Genomic DNA, 15,614 nt, shown 5'->3' on the forward strand with positions numbered 1-15,614 from the left:
CTTTTACCTGAACTAAAACTTGCTCTTTTCTCAATTTGCATGTAAGTTCTATAGTCATTTTTATGTTAATATTGAGTGTAAGTATATAACCTTTTGAATTGGTTTAATAAATAAAATTCTGTCTTCAACATGACATTTTCTAGTGTTCCCTTTCTTTTCAAGCTGAATATTTTGTATTTTTCCTTGATCTGCTTGCATCTTTTCATTGTATATCTGCGTGAAATCTATGAACACATGGCTCAGTCAATATTAGTCTTTCTTGAACTCTACTCTGTCAACACTATTAATACAAAACTCTTGAATTTAGCTTCAGGAAGAATGTTTTGGTCAAGGGCAGCAAGTAGCCCATTGTTTGCCAAAATAGCACAACAGTCTCTTAGTTATAAAGGAGTTTTTAAAGCCATTTACTAATAATCTTGCCCTCTGAAACCTCTTGAGGTTGGCCCCTACAATATTGCATACTCAGCACAACCATCTCGCAGGCTCCTATTAGAATAGCCTAATCCCCATTTAAATCGTTCAATTCAAACACTGTTCTACTCCAAAGTCTCAAAGTCTTTCAAATCTCTAAAGAACAGAATGGTCAGGTTTGTTCCAGTAATGACACACTCCTGATACCAAATTCTGCCTTAGTCATATATTGCTTTGAGGGTACTTATATTCATTTGCATATACTACCCATAACAATAATATTAATTATTGTTAACCTTGAAAATACTTGTCTTTTTTGATAACTAAGAATGAACCTGTGATATGAAGAAAATGAAAGTTTGCTTCAAGATTATGTCATCTATCTCTATATATTATATTACATATTAGTATATGGAATATTTCCATAGCATCATGTTATAGATATGTAGACATTAAACCTGCAAAATAAAAATTTTGAAGAGAAACTTGGACTGATATTTCTTCCAAATAGACCACTTTAATTCTTACTGCAGTCTGTGTAAGTCATTTAAAATTTTTTTCAGAATTTCTAATGACTTGTTGCCATGGGAATTCTATGAGTCACACACAGAGAAATCAACTGATCTATGATATACAGTGATTATCAGATCCCAACGCAAAGCAAGTATTTTCTATATTTAATTTCATGTTTTCTAATTTCAAAGACTTGCTCTCTGAGTAACTGTGTGTTTCTGTATGTCCCAGTTTTCCTCCTTTAATTCTCATTTATTTTCTCTCTTCATATTTTCTTTTATTTATCTGTTATCTGTATTCATGAGCACTTCATGAGCTCAGATCCCGACTCTGCAGAACATGGCAGACTGAAACTCCCGCCCTTGCTGCACATACCTTGAGAACCTTGCACATGATCTCACATATGGAGAAGGTTTTCTCTGCTCGTGTCCAATCCCATGTGGTCACCTTTAAAAGAGAACAGTCCATTTGCTCTAGTAACACACTTCTGCTCCCGTCTGCTTCATCTGGATAATGGCACATTCACATATGCGTTTCTTTGCTTTCTCCATCAGTGATGGAGTTCATAGAAAGTTCATTCTACGCCATATGGGTTTTTTCCAAATTTATGACCATTTGTATCCCTCTTTTCAGAAAGTATTTTAAGTTGTCAGTAACACTTTCTATTTGACAAATTAAAAAAAAAACGATTTGTGTACTCTCTGAAAACATATATTAATGCAAGTAATATGTATGTATTTTCCTTTAGTAAGACGCAGGGAAGGACATAAAATATCAACCTGTATCTCAATAATTTAAAAATAAGTTGTTGATATTTAAAAAGCATTCCAAAATTATTGAGATACTGGGAGGATACAACACCACTGTGAAGATAGTTCCCTTACTTATTTTGAAATATTTTATCTCTCCAAGCACAAGAAATTACTCAGGAAAGAAATACAGCAAGAAATATAAACTTTTTTTCTGGTACTATGAATTTTGTGTAGGCATAAACATTAAAAATAACAATGATTCAGACTTGAAAACTCCTAGATCCTTTATATTACTAAACCTGTCTTTGAGCAGTATGACATCTTGTGTTTACAGCCAATAAATATTTGTTGAGTTTTACTTCTCTGTAAGGTACATGTTTTCAAAGCAAGGCTTTGAAGAAAGAGATGTGTAGACATGTTTAGTGTATGTAGATTATACAATATAAAATATTGCAAACATAGTTCCAAAAGAACTACATCATATGAAAGGTCATATGTTGATTTGAAAGTGACAGCTTAATGCTGTAGCTGAACTTGAATATCTCAAAGACCCATGTATTGAACGGCTGTCAATGGTCTGTTATAGTTTTGGACATGGCAGAATATTTAGAAGTTGGGATATAATTCAAGGAAGTTTAAGTCACCAGAGACAAGAACTTTCATGGAGCATTAACAACCCAAGTCCTCTTATTCTTTCTATATCCTGGCTGCTATAAGGTAAGCAGCCTTCCCTGGCTTGTACTTCAACCATGTTGCACAACATTGCTCTAAGCCAGAGCTGTTTAGGGCTGTATGGTCAGGGTTTGAATCCTCTGACACAGACAAGATGACCTTTTTTTCTTTAGTGGTCGATCTACCTACGTAATTTTTACCGTAGGGAAAACTAATGTATTTCCCGAAAATATTTCTCTTTCCCCAAGGTAATTTAATTTGATCTTTTTATATTTTTAAGCTTACTCTTGTTTTGCTGTATTAAAGTAGTTGGTTTTCTGACAGTCTCTCTACGCTCACCTGGCCAGCCTTAAACACCTACTCTTCTTTCCTCAATCTTCTAGCCTCTGAGATCGAGGGCTTGTACCATCACACCTGCCTTTCATGTAAAGTTTTAACATCATAGAATTTGGGTTTACAAACCTAGATTTAATATTGACTTACTATGTTGAGGTTTTATATATTGTGGGTTACTAAAATTTAAACACAAATTGAACATTTAATGTAGACAATGAAACACTCCAAATACAGACTAAGGACACTCAAAGCATCTGCAAATATAGAATTAATGTTTAATAATTTTTTTAAAATCTCTTATTCTACCTATTACCTTTTCTTTACTTCTTCATCAAATTGTTTGAATTCCCTCACATATATGTGGGGATATTTCTTAAATCTTTCCCCATCACTTCACAGAACTTTTAACAATATTATGACTTGTTCTGTTTAGAAGATTCTTAAGCAAAAACATCTAATTTCTTCAAGACTTTACATTTGACAAAACATTTTAAATAGATATTAACTATTTACTAATTGTGCTGTGCCTCATTTTCAAAATGTATTGTTAAATAAGCATCATTTATGCCATGTCGGTCTCCTAACAGCATCTCCAAGAGCTCAAACATTTGGTTGCAAGCACTTACTGGAGGTGAAGGGAACCTGTACAGACAGGAGCCCCTCAGGGCGAGAAAGACAGGTGTGTACACACGGTCCTGGAGTGATTCCTGCTCCCGTGCTTCGCACCAACCCATGTAAACAATCTGCAAGGAAAGCAAGTGCTATTAACAGCCAGACCACACTGAACTTACCACAGTCTATTTGTGTGTCCTGTGCTGTTATAATTTCACGAAAAATTATCTAATTGATTGATGCCAAAGTTTACCATACCAGTCTTCCCATCAATGATGTGTATGAATTACTCAAAGGAGTTGCCTCATGCCAACTGCCGTGAGATACTTTCCCACTGATTCCCTTCTCTTCCTGCTCTTAAAGTTTTCACTTAGACTATTAACTGGACTCTTGATTTTCCAATGATTATTATAATGAATATGCTCATAATATTAAAAATGTAAATGAGCAGTAAAAACCTTTTTTGCTGTCTATTGACTATAATGGATGTCTATATCCTCTAGCATCACAAGATAGAATGGTTAGCATCCTTGTTCTGAACCCTAGCCTCGGGGGTATAAGATATGCTCTCATATTTTAAAAGTTTAAAAGAATTTTTGAGATTCATTTTTCACACATCAATTTTCAGTGACTGATAGTAGCACTGGGTCTCGTTGACTGTGAGAGATCAGTTTCTATGGGAAAATCATGAGCTATGCATTGTTCCTCATGCTTTGCTGCTAAATATAGGACTCAATCTCACACAAATATATTAAATATTATAGGTTTATCCAAAGACACTTCATTGATTCTGTATTGGAAAATTCTTCTTACCTCACAGGTTTTATTTTTTTAATGACTTTCAGAGACTGATCCCTCCATTTTATTCTTTTCTATAAAACCTGCTATGACAAATAAAACATTTAACACACAACAAAGTGTAGCTGGTCTTAGTGACCAATACACTCCACCAGAGGTGTAGTAGAACTCTGAGAGAACTCTCAGCTCATCTGTCATGACCATCTAATTGCTAATACCAAACTACCAGAGGCTTGGGTCTTTCTCATGTGCACACCTGGGTTTAACATGGTTTGTATGAAGTATACTATGGTACAGATTGAAGAGTAATAAAAAAAGAACCTGCATAATAGTTTCCACTTACATACAGGTGACCCCTACTTCCCACTGCATTGTTTTTGCTGTCTAAAATGAATGGGATTGTACACTATCTTAGTTTATATAACAAGTTCCTTCTGATTATAAAGTCTCAGATTTAACAACATTAGGAATTGGGATTTGTATCATCTCCCTCAGAGTATGTTTTTAAATGTATGTTTTGAAATTTACACTATAATTAAACTCTTCATTGACTTTTCAGTTTTTAATCAAATGATAAGATATAAGCACAAAATGTTATTTGTATTTATTTTTATATAATCAACTACAATTAATAGAATGACATCAAACATTGAAAGCAATAAAGCTACTTTCATCATAAAAAACTTTTACATATATATGTTTATACTTACATACATGCATACAGATATGCATTGACACATTGCTGTTAATTATTATACTCTTTTTACTCTTTTGACTTTTGGAGGACACCACTACCCAACTCACAAATAAACACACAAAGGCTTGTTTCTAGCCAGCTTTTCTTACGTTAAATTATCCCATTTGTCTTTTGCCTCTGGGATTTTTCCTTTTTTTCTGTACATCTTACTTCTTTCTCCATGGTTTGCTGTGTAGCTAGATGTCTGACCCCTGATGTCATCTTCTCCTTGTTCTATCTTGCTCCTTCTTTTCCTCACAGATTTCCCTTTCTATTTATTCTCTTTGCCCTGCTATCCCCACCTTTCATTTCTCCTGACTCACTCTTTGTCATTCAGCTCTTTATTAGATCATCAAGTGTTTCAGACAAGCAAAAAACCATAGCTTCACAGAGTTAAGCAAATACAACATAAAAGATTGAAACATAGCTTTGCATCCTTAAAAAAATGTTTCACAGCATAAACAAATGTACCACAATTTAAAATAACATTCTACAACAACACATACATGAATATAAACAAAATTAAATAATATTTTTCCTACTTAGTCTTTGCCAACTTGAAGCAAACTTTAATCATTTAGGTAGAAGGATCATCAATTGTGAAAATTCTCCAGCATATTAGCCAGAGATCCAGTCTATAGAGCATCCTAATTAACAATGGATGTAGAACATTCCATCCCACAATGGATGGTGCTACCATTCTGAAGATGTTCCTGGATGATATAAGAAAAAAGACTGAAGAAGTCAGGAAGAGCTAACCAATATTGTAACTGAGGGATTACTAGACACAAGTGTGGATGTGACTATCATTACCCCATAATCTTGGCATCCAGACTGGCCTTTTCAAGAGGCAGATATTCAATTCCAAGGAACCCTATCTCAAGTAAAACAAAACATGAGGTGGGTTGAATGCATAGGGCCTGAAGGACAGAAAGGAAGGCTGAGACCATATGTAACTAATAATGTAGTGAATTTATGGTACTGTGACCTATTGCAACAATGGAATGCCCAGGTTAACCTTCCTGCAGTCCCCAAAACCTCATATTTCTGGGAAGGATATTATAGATATTATAAACAAACATCACCAGCCATTCAGTCTGTACAAGAACACAAAGAAACTAACAGCCTTCAGAGGTACTAACAGCCTTGCCTTTAAAATGGTCAACTGAGAAACCCACATGGGTTAAACAATGGCCTTTAACAGAAGACAAACTGTAGGCTTTAGAACAGCTGGTAGAGGAGAAATTAGATGCTCACCATATTGAAGAATCAACCAGCCCTTGGAGTTCTCTTGTATTTTTTGTTAAAAAAAATAAGGAAAATGAAGAATGGTGACAGATCTAAGAGTTATCAACAAGTTTATCCAACCTATGGGCCCTCTACAGTCTTGAATTCCTCTGCCTTCACTATTACCAAAAGGATGGCCTCTTATAGTTATTGATTTAAAGGATTGTTTCTTTACTATACCTTTACAAGAAAAAGATTGAGAAAAATTTATTTCACAGTGCCTACTTATAATAATTCTCAACCTACTAGGAGATATTAGTGGACCATCCTCCTATAGGTAATGCTCAATAGTTCCACTGTGTGCCAATACTTTATAAATCAGCCATTGAAAATAATACACAAGCAATTTCCAAAGTCTATAATTCACCATTACATTGATGACAAATGCAGATACTTTAGAAAGAATGATTGAAGAAGTAAAAAAAGTTTTGCCTAAATGGGAATTACAAATTACTCCTGAAAAAAATACAAAGAAGAATTCTATCAATTACCTAGGTTACAAAATAGGTTTACAGAAAATTAGAACACAAAAGGCAAAATTAGGAGAGAACAGTTGTGGACTCTTAATGGCTTTCAAAGATTGTTAGGAGACATTTTCAGTCTATGACCAGCTATTGGTATAATACTTGATCTAATAATTCATTTAAACAAAACCTTAGATGGTGTTAAAGACTTGAATAGTACCAGATAATTAACAGCTGAAGCAGAAAAGGAATTGACAATTGTTGAGGAGAAATTATAGGAGGCACATGTGGATAAGTTGAATCCAAATCTTAGTTTTATTTTAGTCATATTGCCTTCCAGAATTTCTTCTACCAGAAGATATTATCTTAAAATGGATCTTTTTACCACACAAATGAAGAAAAAAATTAAAATCTTATGTGGAAAAGTCTCTGAATTAATTATAAAAGGAAAATTGAGACTTTGTCAACTAGCAGGTAAAGACCCAGCAGAAATTATAGTCTCTTTTACTGCTGATTAAATTAAAAAATTATGGGAAGACAATGAACCTTGGCAAAGAACTTGTGCTAATTTTTGGAAGAAATTAATAGCAATTGTCCCAAAAGTGATAGAATTAACCTTACAAAGAGAACTACTTGGATTCTTCCCTGAATTGTACATGATGTACCAGTAACTGGAGCCCATATATTTTATACAGACACAAATAAATCAGAAAAAGCAGGTTACAAAACACAAGATTTATGTAAGGGGGAACAAAGCCCTTATAATTCTGCCCTAAAGGCAGAATGCTATTCTCATGGCACTAAGGAATTTTAAAGAACCTCTCAATATAATTACTGATTCACAATATGCAGAAAAAGTTGTTTTACATACTGAAACTGCTGAATTTATACCAGATGATATACAATTGACTTCATTATTCATACAGGTTCAAGATATAATGAGGAATAAGCTTTGTCCCATATACATAACACACAATCAATCCCATATGGGTCTGCCAGGTCCTCTAGCATAAGGAAATACAGAAATTGATTAGAAGCATGCTGAAGACCTCAGAATTTCATAAGAAACACCATGTCAATAGCAAAAGTTTAAAGAAAGAGTTTTCTATTACATGGCAACAAACTAAGGAGATTATAAAGAGATGTCCTACTTGCTCTTTCTATAACCAAACACCAAACCCAAAGGGTACTCAAGGGAATAAAATCTGACAGATGGATGTGTTCCACTTTACAGGATTTGGAAAATTAAAATATGTACACCACACCATTGACATTTATTCAGGTTTTCAGTGGGCAATTGCCTAGAACTCAGAAAAGGCTTATTCAGTAATTCTGCATTTTTTAGAAGTTGTGGCCATCATGGGTATACCTGCACAAATAAAAACAGACAATGGTCCAGCATATGTGTCTATGAAAATGAAACAAGTTTTTTGCTTATTATAATATAAAGCATATTACAGGTATAAAATAACTTTGCATAGGTGTACAAATGCTGTAAACAGAAATAACAAATATAATTTGAACTTGTATCAGTATACAAGAAACTACACCAGTGTAAATTATATCCATAAATAATAGCTCACAAGTATTCATTCTATTACTCACTATTATTACAATTATTAGTGAAGTTCACACTAAATTACCTATTATCTCATTCAATCTTCCCTTTTGAGATTTCTAGGCCTATATAATTTCCACCCCAACCCCCAACCCTAAGCGAGTAATAGTCAACCCCTAAATAGCTTCTCTAACCTTGAGGACAAACTTTGTCAGGAGAAGCCAGGTTGCTTTCTAGAATTGCTTCCTGCTGTCATGGGGGTGATGTTTTTTCTATGGGATCCTGTAAAAGTAAAATGATTGTGGCTTGCTCAAATTCTCTTGAACATTTCTGCCTCAAACTTATATAGTACTATTTTTGATCAAATTATACAGGCGACAGGCCACTTGGTCTAGACAGGGTAAAAAAAAAATTGGCAGTATCCTAAGAGCTCCCCAAACTCCTGTAACTACTCTTTGTTTATGGACACAGGCTATAATCTGCAGAGAATGTCCAAGAGTCGTCTGTTTTTTTCACAGGTCATATTTCACAGTTGAAAGGGCTCTGACCTGGGTAAGTAATCTCTATCTTTTAAAATTTAATAATGGTTTTTGTAATTTCTTTGTGGACCTCAGAGAATCTAAACTGTTTGACTTCTATCACTATAATCAGAATACGCAAATTTATAAGTTTCCCTCTTGCTAGAAAATGCATGACTTGACCTTCCACACTTTTAGATGGAAGTCTACAGCAGTGGTATATAGTGTACATAGCCCAGGGATGTATCCATCTCCAGAATGCTCCCATGCAGTGAAGAAATCGAGACAGTATACATTTGGGAATAACTACACATACCCCTAACCAGTTTATTCCTTTTTACTTTATACTATATTATTGCAATAGTCATGTTTCCCATTGTCTTGATGCTTTGGGGGACTGCCATAAAATCTGGCACATTCAGCCCAGTATCCACCAAAGCCAAAATGTTTTGAACATTAATGGCTGTAACTCGTCAGGAGGTCTCATTGTCTACCTTGTCATAGGTATCTTGGATAGCACCTCTTCCACTGCAGCCTAGGAAACCCGACTACCTGTCTGATCTTCATGCATGTTAATCCTTTCGTCCTTTGGTGAACTGCTTATCAGTCTAAAGACTATCCAGAGGCACACAAGTGCAAAAGTTAACTTTCAATATTTTCGTTAGGAACTCTAGCTTGGTGTAAATCTTGTTTGTCATCAGGTAGCCCAAATAAGTGCTTCCCCTGTCTTGCCTTTTTCCTATTTCCTCTCTGTTACTCTCTGACTTTCTAGACACTACTTACTCTTATATCTGTCAAAGCTTTTCAGACTTTTTGAAGATCTATCCTTCCTTAAAGGGTTCAATAGAGCTTCTAAAGCCCCATACATGCCTTGAGGTTCCTGCTGGATCAAACCTTATCTCTGTGAACATAGGTGTGTCGGTCCCAGTGAGTTTGGGTTCAAACACAAATTCTCTTATTCCAAATTTCCTCAATAGCACCTTTCCCTCTTCGATGGTCCTCAAAATCATGATACTTATGGGGACTTCAGAGGGAGATAACTAAGTTCCTAATGGTGTTGATAAGCTAGCCCATTAGGTACTGAATTCCTTTATACTGTCTCTGGCTTTGCAGCCTTTATCTTAAGGCAGGGGTGGGGAGTTACATTATTCAGTCTGGCTGCTTCCCCAGCAGTCTAACTGATCCCATGCTTTTCCACATCCCACAGCCTCAAAACCTAGACTGTGGCAAGCTCTTTCATTACTTGTTTAAAACTTTTCCCCAAATCTAGCTGCCCAAGCTATTCCCTGATTACTGTAGTTACTTACACTAAACTATTGTGTCCACATAAGCATACTGGATTCCAGAACCCACTTCTACCTTTTCCCTATTGTAAGTTAGACCCGACAGATATCTTTTCACTCTCTAAATTCTCCCATAGTTTCTAAGTTCTAGAATGCTAGTAAGTGCTTCTAAGCTGTTATCTAGCTTGTACTCTCTTTCTATCTAGCCCCCAAACCAATACCTCCATCTCATCCTCTTGTTTATCTAACGTACTAGACAAATCACAAACTAATATAGAAAATGATAAAGTCTCCCTTTCTTGTTGCAATCCCTACTTTACACAAACAAATGCCTTTTAAAAAACCATCTCGGGCTCAGATGCATTTCTTCCTAAACACAATAGAGATCACACAAACTCTGATGCAGCTTGCCAACGACTCAAGCCTTGTGCACTAATCTCAGTGGCTGCCAAATTTCCTCTGAACATTTAAATATTTTCAAGGCATCTTTGTATTTCCATGGTGGACCCCAATCATCAAGCAGGTATGCCACTCCTTACCACCCAGACTAAGACTGCCATACTGTGACTCCTCCCAAAGACACTTCTAACCCTGTATCTCAGACTTACTTGCAAGCCTCACCAGTCATAGCAAGAACCACACAACTGCTGCTATAACAAAAGATACACCAATAAACATCATAGAGAAAAAGTTGGCTATATTAGAATTTCCTGCATGGCTATTTGCAAATCAGGGTGTTCAGTTTAAATTGCATGCCTTGCTACCTTGAGCCAGGACCATGCATTCATTTGTCCCCAATTAATTTTTAGTTCCATTCTGTTCCCGTTCAGATGCCAATTATAATGTGTGAAAATATACTCTCTAGAGAGATACACATTTCCTCTTTCCATATAGGAAACCTATAATTAACCAAGATACAAATAACAACAAAGTTCAATTTGGTCAACTATGAATACTATTGGGGATACTTATAAGAACAAAAGATCAGGGGTTACTTAAAGGAACAAAACTCCTCAAAGAGAGCTGCATCACTAACAGCCTACCCCAGCAGAGATGACAACTCACAAAGTCTGAGAACCTAGAACTGGTAAGCAAATTAACCAACAAATTAGATGCATGAGGAGTGTTCACATTCAAGTTTTGACATTCCTTGCCTGGTTCTCATAATTTCATGTCTGTCACACAATGCAAAATTTATTTAATACAACTTCAAGCTTCTCCACAGATATAATTGCATCAATACTTTCTAAAGTACAAACACAAAAATCTCTTCTGATGTTAAAGATAACCTTTAAATTGTGAGCCTTTGCAAAATCTTAAACAATATGCATAATTTAATTATGCAATTACACAATAAAAAATTGACTTCAAAAGAGAAGAAGTTTAATATAGCAAAACAAAAGCTTGGCAGAGTTCTATGTACAACACCTTGGGCTATTGTGGAATTAGTTGGTATACAGGTTTAAGTAAGCAGTCTTTCCAACTGTGTTGCCTGCAAAAAATTTTTGGTCTATTTCTGATACTGTTTCTTCTGGATAGTTACAACTTCCCTTAGAAGACATGCAACATTTATGAAATCTCCAATATCCTGTGTTCTCCACTGCAACTTTGGCTTTACCTTAACAGCTTTATGCACAACCCACCCAGAAGCTCCACAAAGAGAACCTGCCCTGGGGCACATTGCTTGCCTTCTGCAGCTCAAATTTTATTCAAGGTTCCATGCTGTCATAACTTTCATTTTGAACACAGTTTGAAGGGCTGCAGTCTAATGTGACAAACCAATCTCAGCTGTGGTCACAGGAGTATGAAGCTCCTGCTCACACATGAGCAGACTGAGAAGCAAAAAGTAAGTTTTGTTCTTATTCAAACTTTGCTTCAATCTGCCCATAGGAATGTACCACAACTCTCATGGTGGATGCTTTATCCCAGCCAATCTTTACCAGAAAAGCCCTCAGAGACAGGTCCAAAAGGCACTGGATAATCAAAATCCAATCTAGCTATTTATTGAAATTTGAAATCGCTATTATCATTTGTGTTCTTTCTTTGATGAGGACTTTGAAAATTTTGTTTTAATCAGGAAGCTTCTTTCTTATGTTATGCTATTTTTGACTTCAAGGGTTCACAGTATTTTTTCATAATAGTTATCCATTGACTTTGTTTTGGAAATGCTTTAAGTTTTCTCACTGAATTCTCATTTTCCACACTGCCTTTTATCGTAGAGAATTTTACTCTCACTGAAGCCCTGTATATCAATTGTTTCACAGGTTATTGTTTGGCTGTTTTATCGAAGTCATCAATAAACACACTCAAAGTCATCTCTACTTTTTGCTTTATTATTTGTTAGGAGTCTAACAGCTACACATTTCATTCTTAGTTCACTGGCATGTGTTGTACTTTATGAAGTCACCATGTCTGTGTAGATTATTAAATATAGATATTCATTTCTCCTACTCTATTTGTTAAATGAACAAACTATTTTCCCCTTGAAGCACCATTATCTTTTTCAAAAGTCAATTAATTGTCTTTGTTGGGCTATGAGCCTTCTAACATTCTCCACTGAGCCTGATGTCTGAGTCCCCTGATGTCACACTGCCTTACTTTCCAACGTTGTTCTTATTCAACATGTTTGTGAATACCTTGAGCTTTTGTCTTTCTATATAAACTTTAGAGACAATTGTCTGTATTTGCAACAATATTTTATAAGATTTTGAATGGAATTGACAGAATTTTAAATGATTTTAAATTATTTAATTTTAAATAATTTTCATATTTATTCATAGATTTTGGGAAACAAAGCATTTAATAAAGCAGATTGAATACAACCAGTGAAGGAGTACACAGAATGGTTAATAATTGAAGTAAATTCAAGAAAATAGAAGAAAAATTATTAATGATTTTCAAACTCAGTTGTCTACTAGAAACAGGTCCATAAATCTGTCTGTCTGTTTGCACAAGGTGAAGACAGACACGTGGCACATCGTTCTGCCTTCTCTCATCTTCCTTTGACTGTGTGATCCTGGATCTGTATTATCTCTGAAACGATGATGGAAAAATTCCCAAAGTCTCTCCCAGAGCTTCTGAAGTACAAAGAAACTGGCACAGGTCAGCTTCCACTATTTTAATAAGCCCTCCAGATAATGGCGACAGAGTCTGCATCTTGGAGTGATACCTATTCCTTAAATATGGCAAAAGATCACCTGATTATGTTAAAATATACTATACTTGGTATCCATTAAGAAAGATCATGGCTGTATGTAAGCAGAAGAAACCACATGGAGAGTGCTCTGGGACATGAAAGAGAGTGCAGGAGATATGAGGGATTGACGTCCAGAACATCTCCAAATAGACAGGAAAGGTCAAAGCTATTTTGCTGTAGATTGCATCTACACCTGGGAAACAAAGCCAAGTAAGCAGGACATTTTAAACAGATGGCGAAACATGTTGGAGGGCATAACAAGGCCACCAAGGGAACAGAGAATATCCAAGGAATCTAAGAAATCTAGAAGGTAACTCACTTCACTGCCCCTCCCCTCTTTCCATAATTTAGTTAGTCGTTTCTGGAATATGAATCCCTGCAGTTTCAAGATCCTAAAAAACATATGTTGGATGAAAGAGGCATAAAGGGAAGAAAAAAACAAAACAACAACAGGCAAAGTCTGTAAGGAAGAACAAAATGTTAAGTAATAGGCAATGCTTCCTACAGATTGTGCCAGTGGGAAGGGAACTAGGCTTGACTAGGGTCAAAGCAATAGTACACAATTTTATGTGGTTAGGAACAAAAGCAAATTCATTCATGAGTAAGAAAACACCATTTGACATTCCAAATTATTGGTATATAATTTATTTAATTCATATTCTTTAATCAATGTTTATGAGCCATATATGTAGATAAAAATATAATTTAGAAAATAAAGAACTTTCTGGGGCAGAACAGGAAAGCTTGGCCAGACAAGAGAGTAATTCTGAGGCAGAGCTTAAAATCACTATGTGCAAAAATTGAATAAGTAATCATACATACTTATAATGTATGCATAATATGAGAAGGTTCTCATAGTTGGTGATTAGAAACTATAAAGAATAAAATAGATATCAAATAACAAATTTATGAAAATTATGGACTTAATACATTGGATTTTTCTAAATTATTTTTTATATATTGGCAAATAAAAGACACAGAATTAAGTGATTTTAACAGTCACTTTGTATGAAATCTACCAAGCAATCTGAAACAATTTATATTAAAATTCCTGTCTTTCTCTTTCTTGCTATAGATGTGCACAGCCTCTCACTAAAGCTAAAATCTCATAGCCAGAAGCTGTTTTAAATAGATGTTTTCTAGGCTAAGGCTAAGATACATCTAGATAACAATGGGCAATAGTGCTCACGTTATATGCAGAGGAGTCCTGGTTTGCTTACACCTTTTTTACAAGATGCTCTTCCTCACTAGAAATGCTCATTTTATCTTCAGTCTGAGTCAGGGTAAGGTAGGAGTGCCTCCCCAAGATTGAAGTCCTCTTTAAATGTCATTTTGCTTAGCATTGTGCAGAGAATGCTGTCTCCAGCACAAGTCACTAAACCTGCTTTTGATATTGTTCCTAGAGTTCTGGCAGAGCAAAGTCCATGCTGGTGACACTATGTGGCTTTCCAGTCACCTTTCACGTCCCTGGCGCCTTTTGTGTATGTTCACTGTTGCTGCCTCTTTTCTAGGAAAGCACCTGGAAGGACTGACATTTAATCAAGGGTTTGTTCATCTACTTATTAATATTGATGTAGATTTTGTTCTCTGTCCACTGTTACTGTCCATTGGTAGCATCCTGGGTGACTATTTAGCTCCAGGTAAAAATCCAGTTCACAGATAACCCAGCCTTTGATGGCCTGTGACATTTACATGCACACTGATGTGCTAAAGCCTGCCTTCCTTTCTTATCATAGAAGTTGAAACATACCCCACAGTCCCTTCCAGCAAACTTCTACTTGCATTAAACCAATTATCAGTTGATCATGGCTTGAGCAATTTTTTTCTAAAGTATTTTTAAGACTTTTGCTGTGTAAGTATTTCTATAAAAGCTGTATTAGCAAAATAAATTTCACAGAGAACTGTCAATATGAACAATGTGGCATGATTAGTTCCACACACTATCTGTGCCTGTGCTTAAAAAGAATATCTTCACTTTAGGGAGAAAAGCATAATTTCCAATTATGTTAATTTTCCAATGAGCCTATTGTTATTTTTCTATCAGTTGTATAAACTGCCTTTTCCTCTTGGCAGGTGCTCCCTGAAAACTCCTGCTGAACAGCCATTACTTCTTTAACACAAATTGGACTTTTGTGTTAAAAACTCCATATTGGAGGCCACGGCAATTACTCTGATCTGTCACAGTAAAAATATAACTACAAAGGCTTCTCATAAGTCACTGAGATTAGGTGTTTTGGTATAAAACCAGAGCAATTTAGACAGTCGCAATCAAGAAAGAAAGGATACACACCTGTGTCCACACAGAAACAGAAGCAGAATTGTAAGCAGGGCAGGAAACACTGACAGAAGATTGGATGTATATTTTCTGGGCATATGCATCCATGTTCCCTAAAAAATTGCCCTTCATAGAATGTTCTCGACAATGAAAACATTTTAATTTATCGTTATTCATGAATGAGATTAAAATCCAGATTATTT

General features: G+C 35.4%; 1 protein-coding gene across 3 annotated transcripts in view; it reads right to left on the minus strand.

The window, feature by feature from the left end:
* Nucleotides 1–15,614, minus strand: part of Sntg1 (syntrophin gamma 1) — a 396,311-nt gene that overhangs the window by 22,912 nt on the left and 357,785 nt on the right. For all 3 annotated transcript variants that reach the window (XM_075967101.1, XM_075967103.1, XM_075967104.1), the window contains 2 exons: nucleotides 3,311–3,427; nucleotides 1,300–1,371 (listed from right to left, as the gene is read on the minus strand). In XM_075967101.1, the coding sequence (XP_075823216.1) occupies nucleotides 1,300–1,371; nucleotides 3,311–3,427 (189 nt within the window). The remainder of the gene's footprint in view (nucleotides 1–1,299; nucleotides 1,372–3,310; nucleotides 3,428–15,614) is intronic.

This window comes from Microtus pennsylvanicus, chromosome 3 (assembly GCF_037038515.1).
Source record: "Microtus pennsylvanicus isolate mMicPen1 chromosome 3, mMicPen1.hap1, whole genome shotgun sequence".
Classification (NCBI taxonomy): domain Eukaryota; kingdom Metazoa; phylum Chordata; class Mammalia; order Rodentia; family Cricetidae; genus Microtus; species Microtus pennsylvanicus.